General features: G+C 39.3%; 1 protein-coding gene across 7 annotated transcripts in view; it reads right to left on the reverse strand.

Moving 5' to 3' along the window:
- IQSEC1 (IQ motif and Sec7 domain ArfGEF 1) overlaps positions 1–16,052 on the reverse strand; it is a 314,042-nt gene that overhangs the window by 156,804 nt on the left and 141,186 nt on the right. For 5 of the 7 annotated variants that reach the window (XM_031555536.1, XM_019620032.2, XM_031555535.1 and 2 more), the window contains one exon: positions 14,240–14,326. The exons of the other annotated variants lie outside the window; for them this stretch is intronic. In XM_031555536.1, coding sequence (XP_031411396.1) covers positions 14,240–14,326 — 87 coding nt within the window. The remainder of the gene's footprint in view (positions 1–14,239; positions 14,327–16,052) is intronic. 7 annotated transcript variants of the gene reach the window in all.

Consider the following 16,052-nt stretch of genomic DNA (forward strand, 5'->3'; position numbering starts at 1 on the left):
GATAAATCCATATAGGCGCAGTCAATGACTTAAATTGCAGTGCACTACTTTATCAGTCTGCCAGAGGTTAGAATATTTCTTTTAAATATGGAAAATAACCTTTTTATCCCTACAAATACAGAGTAAACATTTTAGTAATTTTGCTGCTGTTGGCTACAAACCCACTGAGTTGAAAATTGAGTTAGATCATTTTAAAAGCATAATGGTTTTCTGGAAGAAAATGCTTACAGTTAGTGTAATAACATGAAAGCAGCTAACTCCTGCAGAATCCGAAAACAAGCACAACTGGAGCTACATCATCAGCACATCTGTGGCAAAAGAGAGGTTAGTAGTGTGACTGCTGGAATCAGGAAGGGAAGTCACACAGCAGTCTAGCTCACAGAAAGGAAACAGAGTTTTTCAGCTAACCGGCAGTTTAAATTTAACAAGTACTCAGAGTGAATTTACAGAGGTTCAACGGAATGAAGCATGGCTAAGAAATGGAAAGGTACTTCCTTGACAGCACCAGCTGGCACCAAACCCTGCAGCCCCTGCAGCCCCAGTACTGCGGAGCTGAGGTCACGGGTTCTGTACAGGGCAGCGTGTCCCTTCATAGGGGCTGATGGGCAGTGGTTGTGAACCCCAACCTGAGGAAGTATCAGAGTATGTAAGTATCAGATTTTATATTTTACATACCAGATTATATAAATCTTATACATAAATTTGTTGTAATAATAATGAAAGAATGATTTTCATTACCATAAATTTCATAAGATGAGACAGATCAACCATAGCGAGATCACTACTTGTTTTGTACAAATTCAGAGTTCTAAAGAGATTGCCATATTCAGTCTATGCTCTGAATGGTATTTACAGTAGATCTGTTCAGGACACTTTTGTACCACCTGTGGGAACTAGAACAGCTTCAGTGTAAACCAAGAAGTCAGAACCATGCAATGCCAGATGTATTTGAGAGGGCCAAAAATTCTGATTGCCAAGTGGATGCAGCTGTGGATGTTTTGGAGCACAATCACAGTTGGGATGTTGCTATATATATATATACATACACATACATATACATACATATATATATACATACACACACACACACACAGGTATACATATATATAACTGCTACACATATAGTTCTGTGAAACTTTTGAAAAAGCCCTCAAAACACCAAATTCATAGAACAAAGTCGAAGTACCTAAAAAGAATGCTTTAAATGAATCTTTCCCATTCATTTTCATATGATTTACCCAGACAGTATTACACCATTTACCTTTTCAGCACTATAAAATTAGATGAAACAAATGACTGGTGGAAACATGCAACATTAGGCATTTATACACACGTTTGGCTATGGCAGCCACCATTTTAGTGCTCGCTCCTACTTTAACCATTCAAAGATCTGACAGAGAGGGCATGCTACAAGCAAATTAATAAATACTGCCTGTCGTATTTTCCTGTTCATGGGTAAGCTATCTCTGGACTAAGATTTGTGGCAGAGACCTTTAGCCTCATCTGTAGTAAAGCAATAAGCTTCTACTTACACCTAAACCTTTGCCTCCATTGATGACCTCGGTGTGCTTTCAGCCCCGAAAGGCAGCGGTACCCGGGGCTGCATCAGCAGGGGCAGGGAGACGACTGTCCCTCTGCTCTTGTGAGGCTCCTCCTCGAGCAGCGCGCCCTGGCCCGGGGCTCCCAGCACGAGAGAGATGTGGAGGCATTCTTAATGCCACAAAATTAAAATTAAAAATAAATATAAAAAGAATTGTCAGTAATTAAGTCTGATCATTAAACAGAACGTGCGTCTTCACGGGCTGCACAAGAGCATAACACACACAGAGAGCACCTCAATTTAATAGTGAATCCTAGAGACAGCAAATGCAATTGTGCAGCTTCCACCGTCAGCTGACAGCAGCAGGCACAGCTGAAGGCTCACTCATTAACAAAGCCCAGAGCCCAGGGAAACTGCTTGCATCAGGAACCTCGTAGCCAGCGAGCAAACAAAGTTGTTTGTCAGAAACACCTGCTGCCTCTATGGGACGGAGCAGTGGGCTGGTCACCATTCCTTCCAGTATCAGAATACTTGTCAACTGATTAATAATAATCTGGTTTTTGAATCACAAAATAAAATTAGGTAACGTTGCCCGACTGAGATAAATTATCTCTACTATAGCAGCCTCTGGCAAAGTCTCGTCATAAAACATCAATTACAATTAATTTAATTCTCTATTAAGGTGAGTTTAACTGAGAAAGAGAGCAAGACAGATTATCAATACTATCCAATTTTCAGGTATGCCATGCTCCAGTGATGGGCTAGAAAAAAATTCAGAGGTTAATGAAGCATGACATAATTTCTTTAGAAAAAATACTTACATTAATGGGTTATAAATCGGGTTTATTTCATGCATTTGCCCTATGAATGTATAGGCCAAAATCACCAAAGGCTATAAAGCATACAATTAAGATCAGAAAAGTAAGAACTATAAAAGGGTGTAGAAACAAAAACACACATGAAACACCAGAAAGGAGGGGCATATTTTTTCATGAAAATCCATATTTTGTGTGCAATTTTTCACTTGAATATGGAAAAACAGATGTAATGTTGGGAAGAAATGGTCCTTGGTTAATTGGAACTTCAGTGACCCACCTTGTTTAGTAAACACAGAAAGTCTTTCAAATTTTCTGAAATCCATTGTCAGCTCTAAAGGAAAGCAGCAACACCCACATTTTGCAGCAACAACTGGGGTAAAACACATTGAGTGCAGAGCAAAGAGGCCATACTAACCAGGACCTTTGAAACTTCCTACTTTTATAAGCATCTGCATGTAACAGAATCAGTCCTTAATGAGTACCCAAATCTTTGCTATATATTATGTATGTAAAGAATACTAGCATTACGGATAGTTGTCCTTTCCAGATCTATAATTTCATTCTCTTACAAAACAAAGAAACAAACAAAACAACCCTCTCCCCGGGAGAGTCCCTCCAACACTGCCCAGGTCTCCAAAGTCTCTTTTAAGAACTGGCAAATGAACTCAGTTCTCTACATTACAGGGTGGAAACTGGATGGCAGCAGGACTGAGTCGCTTGGTAGCCAAGAGAAGGAGGCTGTTTCCTTCCAACACAGCCAGGCAAAACTTACTCAGTTCATTAAATGTTGTTTCTCCTTGTAGACTGACTCAGCTTATGTCTCCTCTATATCTATCCTTTTCTGACAGCTCATCAGAACGTGGGGAGCCCCCTGACAGCAGCTAGGAACCAGTCCCTACAACCACTGAGCCCAGTGCTTGGCACATTCTGGTAATCCTGCAACTGCCTCATGGCCTCCTTTTGGCAAGGAAGCCCAGTGTCTTTCAGCAAGTTGCTGGGGAGAACAGAAATCAGATAATCAAGTTCATAGCAGGTGAGTTACATCAAGCTGTTAATGTTGCAGGGGACTGAAACCTGTGCAGCTGTGCTGCCTTACAGATTCCCCCACCCAGTATTGAGCAACTGCTGTGCACATTTTGTTAAAAGAAAACATGAAACAGACCTGCACATAGAAGGGAAAAAGCCAAAAGCCCTTTCAATAGGAGCATGGTACTCTTAACTGAATTGCTAAAATTAATTTGGTAGAGGTAGAACAGTGAAACTAGAGTTTCTGCTGCTTTGACAATAGAAATCTCTCCAGTAGTTTTGAGTTATTCATGCTTTTTAATTGTGATTATTTTTTTCACTTGAAAACCCACTTGATAACAACACTGGATTAGCTTCTTACCAAAACGTTCCTTAGCCTTGGAGAAGTACCACTGTGCATTTGTCCTGTTCTTACACTCCTTTCTCCTTAACTGTCAGCCATCCGACAGTAGGACCTCTTCCATCCTACCCATACACGTACAGCTACACACATGCACTTCCCTGGAACACATTCTGCATTGCAGCTTGAGAATGGCAAAGGCAGACTATGTTATACAAGCAGACATGAATATATGACAATAGAGAAACAAAACTGACTGTAGGGCATGCTGGCACATATATCTAATCTGTAATTCCACGTGATCAAACAATCCTTCATCTCCAGTGTTAACAGACTTTAAAAGTAAATGTAAATTAATCTAGGCTGCCTTTCTTTTTATCTACAGCTTCGTGCCGCCTTACCCATAACGATTTACTTGCTGAAAAAGCTTTGAAACAGATTGTATTGGAGCTCCCTCTAGCCACCGCTTCAGGAATTATTCATTTACTATAAAAGATGGAAATTTTTGTAATATTCAGTCCTGCTACCAGCACAATAATACCCCATGCTTCCAGACGTTTGTGCAGATACTTTTTAGTTTTAAAAAACAAGAATTCCTTCCGATTTTGTGCTTGAGATGAGGAAGGATTTGGTGCTGCACAACAAAACATTCAGTTTGGTAAATCGATATTATATAATAAGGAATGTCACCCTTTTAAACTTATGAATCAGGAGGTTTCACAGGGACTCAGCCAAGTCCTCACCCTTGTCAAAGACCTCAATGAGTCACCTTAAATGCTATTTTAATGCTGCTTCATTTTAAACAGCAGATTAAACTTTTCCATTCCTGGGCTCCTGATCAAAGAGGTTTATGGCTAAGAAGCTTCCTTAGCCATAGACTGTGCATAATTCTAATTCATTATGAATCTTGAGTTACTTGAAATAGTGGCAATCCATAACACATTACACAGCTGGTCGAATAGCTAAGGGAAATTTTTGAAAGCTTAATTTGATTCATGGTGAAGATCTATGTCCCATTACATTTTTCAGGGGATTATTTCTTCTCCTCATGTTATAAAATATTTTGCTTCAGATAGTTAGTTACTTTTAATACTACTTTGGGAGATAAGACTTGAATTTATCAGTCGAACTGTGCTCTGCTCCATCTAGTGGTGCATAAATATCCATGCCTTTCAAGCACGAAGCACCTGCATAATCTGCTCTGAGCTATGGATCAACAGCCCACAGTCAGAGCCACAGAGGGGAAGTGATGCATGTGCAGGAAACAACAGCAAGTCAGTAGTAACTGTGTATAATGGGTCTTACCCACCTATTTGGGGCAAAAACAATCAAAACAATGTAAGAATGGAGTGCATTTGCAAAGGAGAAATCCACATTGCCGAAGAAAAACAACAATTCCTGATCCCAATAGGTGAGAGTGCCTAAAAGTGCCAGAAGAAAAACGTCAAACGTGAACAGAGTTTCCACAAAGCAGCAGCTTTAGTCCAACCCTTCAAGGTCATGACTGAAAAGATTTGGTGCATGAAGACAAGAAAAATGTGATTTCTCTCCACCTTCCATACAAGAATGCACAATAAGACAGTGTTAACTATGTTATAGTTAACAAAAGCAATTGAAAAACCATCAAGGAATAAGGAGGAAAAGGAATTTTTCCACTGCAACCTGCGTTTTGTAATGTTGTGCAGCATTTAGGCTCAACTCAGCCTAGCTAAAAAGGAATCTCTTCTAGGTTCCAGTACTAAATCCTGAAATTCATTGCATGTTTTATTAAGCAGCCATGACTTATTTAAATAGCAAAGTGTTTACTGGTGCATTTCTGACTTCACAGCATGAGAGAAGGTCACTTCTCTATCTGCTCCATGCAGAGTAAATGCCAGAATTTGATAATACTGTGGATACATACCAACTTAAATTGTTTCAAATGCCAGCAAATTACAATGCTACTATCTTCTTTTAACTGGAAAAATACCAGATAGAAAACAACCGATGATAACACCCTGCTACAGCTAATAACACTGATCACTTCTCTACCTCGTTTCTCCTGAGGCCCATCATTAACCACAAACCACATTCGAGGCAAAAGTGCTGGCACCACCTACAGTTGGTGGCTTTAATTTTCATATTTAAACAGTAGTCTTTCTTCTTTCCTTTCCTTTATACAAACATACAAAAGATACTTATTAAAAGATTGGACAAATCCTACGCTACGGAAGAGAATAATTACAGTGCTCCAGTTCAGTGCACCAAGGAGGGAGAGTTAATTACTATTTACATCTGAGAGGGAGATAAGCAAATCAAAATATCAGAAATTCCTCCTGTTGCTATCTCTGGGTAGCAACTCTGAGAAACTCCTCATCACACCAGTTAAAGGCCAAAATGGTCAGCAACACTTACACGTGTTGTACCCTGCCCATGAAACATTAGAACATTTCCAATAACATATTAAACTGCAGTGATCTACTTCATAACTTCTGAATTGGGTAATTCACACATTTTACAATGGGAGTGAAAGACCTTCGTGTTTATCCAATATCAAGAGATAGGAAAACATGAAGCTATGGTGCATTCAGCACCAAATAATGGGAAAAGCCATATCTTCTTTAGTCGACACAGTCACAATAAGAGACATGGGCAAACTGTCATACAATCATGAAGGCAGATTAGCTTTCTACAAACAAGCTCTTCCCTAGGCTTCAGACACTTCACTATCATGCCTACAGCAGGCACAAGCAAACATTTATCAGGACGTGTAAATTGGTACTGTGTTAAGAAGCAGAGAATCAATCCTAACTGTTCAGAGTCATAAGCAAAGAACATTATAGGATGAGACAATCTCACACTACCTTTCCAGATTCTTCCCTCGATTCTGATCCTCCTTTTATTCTATCCTCAAAATTACATATAACTACAAAAAAACAGAAACAAAACAAAAAACCACAGTTATTCACCCTACACTCAACCAGCTCTCTGCTCCAGAGAGCTGGAAGTAATATTTTAAACAGCCCCCCACCCCTCCAATTATTCTTCCCTGCTAGCTTCTGGCTAGTAAATGACACTTCATAGAAAATCTGTTTCCCATTATACCTGCTCGGGCTGTTTAATTTTGGAAGATCCAAGTAGTGGAAATCCTTCAGTTATTCTAGAGCCGCAAGATTGCCTGGAAAGGTGTAATCAGCAAAGTGCCTTTTGAGCAATGGTAACTTGGTCTCTGTTCTTAGACGCACATGGACATGTTCACATTTATCTACCTGGAGCTACAGGGCCATTCAATTAGTTCACTTTGTGCACAGCTTAGAGAAAAATATTTTCATCAATTAGGTACATGAAGTATCTAAGAAATGATTTTGTACTTGTGCTAACGCTTCATATGGGACTTTGACAAACACAGGCTAGCAAACTTAACAATCAGACTGCAAAGAAGCTAAGAAATGTAATCACTCAGACAATTTATCTGTGTAATAACATAGATGTTCTGGTTATTCATAACAATCAAAAAGCAAAGAAACAACAGTTACATGTAATCTCTACAGAGTAACATGCATAAAATGTCATATTGGTGGTCTCCCAGCCTTGAGGCAAACTTCTAGGATCAACAGCAGAAAAATCTTGGGCTAATGCGGACTGTAATTAACAGCTTGTCCCTCTTCCTATCCTACTAGGGGAGAAGAAATCACGTTAGTTTGTACCCTTCATATCACATGACCACATACAACAACAAAACGCACAGTACACTTAAAGACTTACGATACTGTTTATTTTACTTCAAAATAAATTGTGCATTTTACGTGTTTGTTTACAGTTTGCAATTGTTTTAAATACTGGACGCATGGAGGAGAGCTGTAGAAGAGCGTGGAGAAGGGATTACCAAGTACTGATGGCAAAAATTTATGGCTGTGACATTCTGAACAAATCAAATTTGATATGAACAAGAATCCTATGGCATCCATGCAAGTTTCAGTCCCATACACACCAGTAAGAGAGAAGAGGAGATGGACTACACAGATGTAGCACTGACTGCACACTTAGCGACCCCGAGCTTCTCTGTTATCTTGAAGATGGACTACTAGACCCCGAAGGCGGACAGCAGAACTGGTGCAGAACATTATCTTCCCTGCCAAGGAAGAGGAGGGCAAGAAAGAAAAGAGACAGAGGAACAGAATCATAGGGAACAGCATTAGGAAAATTAAGCTTGAATTGTTCATTTGGTTTGCTTTTAAATCCACAAAAGTGCAATTTGCTGGTAAATACCAGCTGGCAGCCCATTTCACGTCAGCAACTGGACTTTCAGTGCAATGATTAACAGTGCTAAAGGAGTGTAGGCTAATGCTTAACAGTTAAACTCTGATCTAAGGACTGTTTAAAAAGGGCAATTTCTATTTTTCCCATACAAAAAAATTACATTAAGTAGTCATATAACATATTCTGTCTACTATGGCCACAGAGCTTTTATTTTAAAATGTTAAAGAGAAACATTTCATGATGATTTTCACTTGTTTTTCACAGCAAATGCAGAACAGATGCGTTCCCCTTCTGCTGGTGATTTACACACAGAACTATTGATGTCTGATGGAGCTCTACTTGACCCTCCACACCATCTCCCTCCTCTCCCCCTTTTAAATTAGAGAGAACTGTTTCCACGCAGCGTTGCCAGCATCATGAATGGTGCTACTAACCAGAAGGCACAACGGCTGTTAAAGGAGCAGTTTGGAATACCTACATCTGTAATGCTACAACGTGCTTTATGGCAGGTGGAAGAGGGGATGCAGGCAGAGCAGGAAGCTTGGATGAGGTCACTTCTTTACCAGTAACACAACCACGGGTGATTGTTTCCTTTAAATAAAATAACAAGCTAAAGAAGAAGAGTGGAAAGGAACACAAGGAAGAAAAAAAGGCAACAAGAAAATCCAAAACCAAATTGTAAATCTCACAAATTCTGCCACCTTCTGATTGTTTTCTATTAACTTGCTGTGTATGAACACAATTCACTCTTTTTGCATCACTAGATCACGTAGGAATCAAGTGGAAAATTACAAGTTTTACTATAATTATTCCAGCTTTCCTACACCATAGGGTATGAGCACATGACTTATGTAATCATCTGAACCTCATACTGATTTCACACAGACTGTGTGTTTGGATTTGTTTTGCTTTGTTCATGAAAATCAGGATAACCAGAAGCAAGACATGCTGGCTGGGCTGAGCAACACAGTTTTCAATCCTTTGCTTAATGTGAAAAAACACTGTCAAGCTTTTAAAACCCTGCATATAACAAAGAAGAGAGTGTTTGAGCACACTAGGTCATACAGCTAGGCAATTGCTATTCGGTTAGAAATAAAATTTCTGTTCAGCTTTTTTTGGTAGAAATCTTCAATAAACAGCCAAACAAATAGTAGAAAGGACTCTAGAAAGCTCCTGCTGCTAGTTTTGCCTGTGACTAATCCTTAACTGGGGAGTACCACATGACTGGGGCATCTGTTTGGTAGCGTGGGATGCCTTTATAAATGCTCATGTGAAGGACATGAGAAATATTTATGATCTGTCTAAGCCTGGCAAACAGCATAAAGCTGTTTGAAAAACAGATATTTTCCTACCTCAAGAATTTGAGCAAGAAGTTCCCAATTTACCTTGCCTACTGTGCAAGAGTTCCCTCAGTGCTCCTGAAAAGAAGATAAAAACCAAAGCACACTGATTGAAAAGCATCTGCAGCATTGCATCGTTGCAGGTTAAGCTTCTGCATTAGCCAGTTAGGGTAAGAAAATAGGTACAATGCCTACCACTGGTCTGGGGGAAAGAAATAGCACCATTAATCCTTATATCATCTTCTACACAATGGTTTGTCGCACATAAGCCAACATTTTCTGGTGAAACAAAGCTTCCACATTAAAATTTTACAGAAGTGAAGTATTTTCAGAACAATATTTTTACCTCCCAGAGGTGCTGATTAAACATTAAGCAGGTAGACACTGCAAGAAAATGATGTGATTTCTTTGGTACTATAACATCCTTTGCATTATCTGTTTGGTTTCACAGGTACCACTGGGGAAAAAAAACAAAACAAAACAAAAAACCTCTAGTTTCAAGATGCCTTTGGACACGATAAGGGCATCTAATTAGATATTAGAAGCATGGAAGGTAAAGCAGATGGGGAAAGCAATGAGTGACAGTCAAAAGTGCATGCAAAACAAAACAAGGAAACCACAGAATCACAAACAAACACATCACATCAAAAGATTCTTAGATATTAGTGGTAAGCAAATCTGCTTGCAGTTGTAGCTGCCTGTAATATATCAATATACTTGTACACTTAAGCACAAGCACTCTTCATTATAACTTGTCTGGAGCTATTCCTACAGCAGCTTGCCTCACAAAAGGCTGAAGAGATGACAGCTACAGTAGTAGGGCTGCTGGGCACTAAAAACAAAACAGCCGCCCTCCCCCCACCTCCAATTTCAGTCGATTAGGAAGCCTTCTATAGGGGTGGCTGGCAAGCTATCCTCAACCTACAACATTAAGGTGTCAGTACACAAGAAAAGGGAAGTTCATGTGAAAGTGGCACACAATTTATGAGGTGCACAGCGAGTGCATTCTGTTAGTGTAAGATAGCTAGCACCTGTACAGATAGACTGAAGTACTAACTGAACCTTGTTGACACAGAAAAATGAGTTTGGAAAATGCTAGGAAAAGATTCTTCTTCAACAAGAAACAGATATGATTCAATTTATTCTCTCTGAATGCCATTATATCTCTGGGCTTTGTTCTCACATGTTCTAGCTGCAAGGTCACTAAATTATCTGGGCCATATCAAGCAAAAGGCTCAGCAACAGATGTACAAGTAATACTACACAAATCCACTGTTGTTCTCTTTTTTGAAGCCTCTGGTTCCAGTCACCGTCTCCTTTACCTTGCCCTCAGACCAGGCATAAGATCCATACTCAGGTGGTCACTAACAAAGATGGAGCACCTCATGGAATCTGCAGCTCGAACCTAGAGTATGTTACTTCTAAGACTCTACACTGCAAAACAGGAATAGAAAGGGACTCAATGAAGCCAAGCTACAGACATTCTTTTTGCTTTGTTTTCTCAACTTCCAAACCAGAATAAATAAAAAAGAGCAGACATAGGAGGCATGTGGGCAAACTGGAACACAGACAGATAAATAACTGGCTGGAAGCACATTATACGCTGAGGCTTCCTATAACTTCCCTTAGAATGGGAAAAAGGGAAGATAACTCATTTTATTTCTATTTTGAACATTGTAAAATGAGCAAGCAAGGGATTACTGCAAGAACTGCAGTTATTAAAAATGCATTATTTCTCTATTAACAATTCAAAACAGATGCCAAAGATCATCTTGACTAGAAATAAAACTGCTGGAGTGAATAAAACATCCTGCAATTAGCTACCAGCAAATCAGAGATGCTCCAGATTTCACCGTAGTGCATTCATTAATTGCTTCTTTCAGAGCAAATTTAATTTTTAATTCTGGGCTAGAAAATTAATCCCTCTGTGTATTTTCTAAATAAAGCCACAAATCTGAAGTTAGAATGAAGCATCCGTTCTTGTTTGCATTGTTTCCACCAATTCCTATTTATAATTTGATAAATGGGAAGCTTACGAGCTAATTTTAATGCTATTAAATGTGTGTGCAAATTAAAAGCCTAATTGTGCTAGTATTCTAGTAGCTGATTTTCATTCAGAACAATATGATTCCTGCTTACAGATCATTTATGAAAACATGCAGAATTAGCACTTGACTAAGAGATTATGGATGCAGGGATGTCAAGCTGTAACAATCACTTTGGATACAACAGCTTCAAAAACCTAACTTTGGGTCAACCAAACTGTTGACAGGAGGAAAGACTACAGGGGTGACCAATGCCACCATGTGGTAGCACGTGGGACAGACAGCATTAACACTCCCAAATAATACACAACCAAAGTTCTTCAGTCCAGTGAAGAACAAACTTGCAGCTTGTTTTTGTTCTCCAAGGAGGGCTTTATGCTAGAAGAGACTTCTGCAAGCGTCTGGTCTAGTCTTCTATTCAAAGCAGGGCCAGTTCATAAGGTTGACCAGGGCTGTGCCCACCTGAACCGAGTACTGTTGAAGACAGAGCTACCATCTCCTTATCTGGCCTCTGACCCAGTGTTTGACCTCCCTCACAGTGAAATTCACTCCTCACCTTTCTTTGTATCTAACTGGAATTTGTCTCACTGCAATCTGTCTGTTGCCACTTGGGCTGTCATTGTGCACCTTCTAGATGAGGCTTGCTGCACCTTCTGCATATGCTCCCACTGAGGAGTTGAAGACAGCAAGTGCCCCGATACTTTTCTTCACACCAAGCAGCCCCATTCTCCCAGCTGCTCCTCACCTGGCCCCCAGCCACCTAGGAGTCCGTTTGCCTGACATGCTCCAGTATCCTGATGTCTTTTGAAAAGCCAGACAAACCCCCAGGATGTGTTCTGGCAGAAGGGAAGAGAGGCCTCTGCCTGCTGCCCGCACTCTTGCTAACAGCCCTGAGTGCGGTTGGCTTTTGTCATACGCTGCTGACTCAGTATCACCCTTTGCAAAAGTCATCACCCAGGCAACTTGCGTGCTAGGGAAAAGATGTAAGAAAAGAACAAGGCCATATCTAACTCCTGACTGCTCTTCTTCAGTAACTCCTAATAAAATGGAGAGTTAGCACAGATCATGTGCTGCTGATAGATATAGGCAGGAAACAATGAGAGAGGGAGGGAGGAGCAAAGCATGTTAGCTCTCCTAGCAGTGGCAAGCCTATTGCTTGCTCCATTACCACTTTATGAACACAGGCACTGCTGCTACAGTTATACTGACAATTGCTGGGAGCTCTCATATCTCCACAGATTCTAGCTGAGTTCTCGTTACGCATACACACACAGTTGCAAAGTTTGAGAACTAAATTTCCCTGAGAGTAAGTAAGGTTAGTGATGAGTTCCTTCACATACCCCAATTTTAAACAAAAGCTTGCAGACTTACAGCAAGTTTGGGCACTATAAAAATTGTTATGTTATGCATTTTTGCACATTAAAATTCTCCATAACAAATCTGTACGTGCTTTGCAGATCCAGCCACAGTTATGGCATTTATTACTTTACTGTACACAGAAGTAAGCCAGAGATGGATGGCATTTTTAATTTTTTTTCCCCAAGGACAAGGTTATGCTGCTAAAAGTTTTCTTTCCAAAAGATATATTAAGATACAAATAACTTTCATGCTGCAAGATACTGAAACATTTAAGAAACCACAGATTTTGCCATCAACATCACTATGGGAAAATCCCTAAAAGAACCCTAAAATGAAGCATTATAAACTAAGAACAAAGGAAAAATAAAATCCTCATTAAAAAGCAAGAGAGCAATCTAATTGCACTGAAGTCGCACTCCTCCCTGAAGAAATACTAAATTGTTTTACAATTGGGCTACAGATTCACTACCACCAAATAAAACTAAGAGCTTGAATGAGAGGAAAAAAAGCAGACAAAGTGACATTGCAATGTAAAATAACAGGATGGCTCCAAACATGCGTGGTTATACATCAGTAAGACATGAAAGATTAAAATTTATTTAGGCATTCACAGATTTAGGATTCAATTTAGGATTGTTTTTGTCTTTCCTTATTACTAGTGCAAAGCAAGTTGATTTTTCAGTACCAGATTTCCAATATTTTGATACTAATGTTATTCATGAGCTGGCAATCATGACTAAGTTAATCCCTTACAGTTAAAGGCAAGCTTCTTTATGACACGCGCGCAGAGTTTCTTAGCAGTTTTCACATTTCTGGTAACTTAAGTTACTGTCCTTTAATATTTGTGTAAGCTAACTGCTAAACTCTCAGGCACTGATAATTGCTTGTATTAAGATGTGTAATTACTGCTGCCCCCATTTAATTGAAGATTTGAAAATTTAGCATGAAACACATGCTAAATTACTAGCTGGAATTCATGTATTTTTGATAGATGTAGGGTAGGCCACTCAGCACTGAGAACCTGCATCTATTTAAAAAAACCTTATTCCCACTCAAATCAACAGGCAGCACTGAGCCTTCTGCAGGTCCATGCATATAGCCATGACTTACCTACCATACCATCATGAAATACTCAGGGGCTCCAAAAAGAGGTTTTGCTGGGAAAACTTTAGCCTACACAAACTACGTGAAAATTTCAACGCCTTGAGATGTTCGTTTTGTGATAATTAAACCTATAATTAACTTCTTCCTATCTTTCAAAATGTCTGTATCTTCTAAATAGTCTGGGGAGACGAGCCTCTTAAGGCACATAAAACCCATTTTACTATCTAATTAAAAAGTGCCTAAAATAAGCAAATAACCCTACCCCTTGGGATGTTAAAAATTTGTTTGAGATATTTTCTTAGTACTAAGGTTTTAGTTTATTCATTTTATGTTTTAAAACTTAAACTGCCATTCCTCTCCTTTTGTCAAATCATAAAATCAGATCTCTCTTCCAAAGAAGCAAGTGGGTGGATCATATCTACTCTTACCTGTACTCTGAGTGTGTGGCAGGGACTGCTAGCTGGGTATGGTACAATGGAGCTGGACAGCAAAACTGGTGCAGAGTATTTAAAGACCTACGACACAAGGAAAAACACAAAGTCAAAACACCAAGTGTTTAGAAAGGGGCTTTTTAGGGAAAAGCAGGTGCTAATAAGTATAATTGAAAATCCTGTTAAGTTTGAATGAAATTTGAAATACAGCTGTCAATTTTGAATCCCAGAAAATGAAGAGGGAAATAGTCTAGTTTAAATACAGACATCGATAATGATAGGGATGAACTGCTGCAATGAAGAATCAAAGTTTTGTCCCAACACAAATGTAAAATGCCAATTTAAGACTCAATTTTTGCCTTGCTGTATGGAACAGAGGCAAAAGATAAACATTGAGGGTTAAAATTTGAATGGAAATGGAACTTCAGACTTGCATGTTACTCTGCACCAGTCAAGCTGTTTCTTTATTAATGGCATTTCAAACAGTGCTTAAGCATGAGGAGGTACAATGAGATGAGTAAGGACATAAGCTTTCTTCAGGCCCAGCAATTATACACACATTGCAATACATCACTTATAAATTTGAAAGAATCTAAGCTTCACCCAAGTTTTAAGCAATATTCTGAAATGCGCAGTACAAGTTTAAGTGATGCCATGTCAAAACATGAGAAAAAGATTTACAACACAAAAAGATATCCTACATCATAGATAATTTGCATGTTTCAAATTAATGCAGACGGAGTTGCAAAATGATACGAGGCATTGCATCTGAAGTAAAGCTTAGACAATCTTTAAGCAACACACAGTACACTTAGCATTGTTGATGTTTTTGCTCGGAAGCATTAAACAAGGTTTAGCAAGTAAGTCATCCATGATAAAAGCACCTAATCAAATTTCTTAAGACACAGCATTCCTCTATGAAATCATACAATTTAGATCATTATTTCCTAACTCCTGCATTGTGAACACGTGGATGAAATAACCTTTAAACTGAAAATCCTCATTTAGAGTTCCAAAGAATCCAAGCTAACTATTTAATAGAGAATGTGTGCATGGCACATACATTTCCATCCTGCCTTGTCTTTTGCCTGGCGTCTTGACAAACGTTTCAGAAGATTGATTTTGGTTGTTCTGAATCCCTGAGGCTTAGAGCAAAGTCCTATGAGATCGCACTCTTATAAGATCAAGCAGCATGGTTATGCAAAAGAAGTTAGCCCTTTTGAGAAAGGCATTAGTTACTAATCCTTTTAGAAAAAAAGAAACCCCATAAGGTCAACCTGTTCTGATTCTATTGCCAACATTGTGTCAGCAATTGCAAGGCCAAGATGAGATGGATTTTCTGTTTAAAGATGGCAACTGATGGTACTCCTATAAAGCGTCTGAGCATTTGGAAACAAAGTTGCAACCAAATTCAGTCATTAGGCAGACTGCCATCATGGGACATACCCTGTTAACACCTCTCTAGTGCAATGGTGGCACCTTCAGGCCACTGGGAAAGAAGACCTTAACAATTCTAAAAGAAGATGGACAATGTTGTCAAAAACATTGATGGACCATGATAAAAGCAGTTCAAACATGGAAGAGTAACGTTTTCTGACAAGGAACACATGATATTCACACAAGCTGCTCCACACAAGTCACAGAACCAGGCTAGTACATTATCATTGCACCTTGGGTGGTAAAGTCTCACATTGGGTAGGGAAACTGATCACACTGATGGAATCGCTGCTCCCTGCTTTGGGAATACCTAAGGTTTTTGGTAGAAGCAAAATGAGGAGATTAGCATGAAGATGCCCCAGACCTCTTTTCC

Source organism: Meleagris gallopavo, chromosome 14 (assembly GCF_000146605.3).
Source record: "Meleagris gallopavo isolate NT-WF06-2002-E0010 breed Aviagen turkey brand Nicholas breeding stock chromosome 14, Turkey_5.1, whole genome shotgun sequence".
In the NCBI taxonomy this organism is placed as follows: domain Eukaryota; kingdom Metazoa; phylum Chordata; class Aves; order Galliformes; family Phasianidae; genus Meleagris; species Meleagris gallopavo.